Raw genomic sequence first — 396 nt, forward strand, 5'->3', positions numbered from 1 at the left:
CACCACCTCTCTCCCTGCCCGCGACTCATCCCCCCTGGCTGGGGTTTCTCCTCCTCCCCAGGGCATCATCCTCCATCCCGCAGGAGGACCCCGCTCCTCCAGCCCCCGGTGCGGTGCTGTGCCCCAAGCCGGGGGGAAGACAGCGGCCATGGTGCCCGACAGTCCCCACACACCATGATCTTGGGGTCCCGGGGCAGGGGAGAAGACAGCAAGGATGGCTGTGGCCACCCTGGGGGTCCCTTCTCCTCCCCGGGGCAGGAGGTAGGGGTCGCATCGCCCCAGTGACTATGTACAACCTACAAATAAATACCGTCTCCCGTGGGAGGGGGGGAGCGCGTGTGTCTGCGTGCGTGTGTGCGTGGATGTGTGTATATATATATATATTTATTTATAGAT

General features: G+C 62.4%; 1 protein-coding gene across 1 annotated transcript in view; it reads right to left on the reverse strand.

Moving 5' to 3' along the window:
- Positions 1-65: 65 nt before the first annotated feature.
- Positions 66-396, reverse strand: part of SEMA3F (sema domain, immunoglobulin domain (Ig), short basic domain, secreted, (semaphorin) 3F) — an 11,316-nt gene continuing 10,985 nt past the window's right edge. Inside the window, exon 16 of the mRNA XM_009887755.1 lies at positions 66-116. Within this exon, the coding sequence (XP_009886057.1) occupies positions 66-116 (51 nt within the window). The remainder of the gene's footprint in view (positions 117-396) is intronic.

The sequence above is a fragment of the Charadrius vociferus genome, unplaced genomic scaffold, assembly GCF_000708025.1.
Source record: "Charadrius vociferus isolate BGI_N301 unplaced genomic scaffold, ASM70802v2 scaffold2206, whole genome shotgun sequence".
Classification (NCBI taxonomy): domain Eukaryota; kingdom Metazoa; phylum Chordata; class Aves; order Charadriiformes; family Charadriidae; genus Charadrius; species Charadrius vociferus.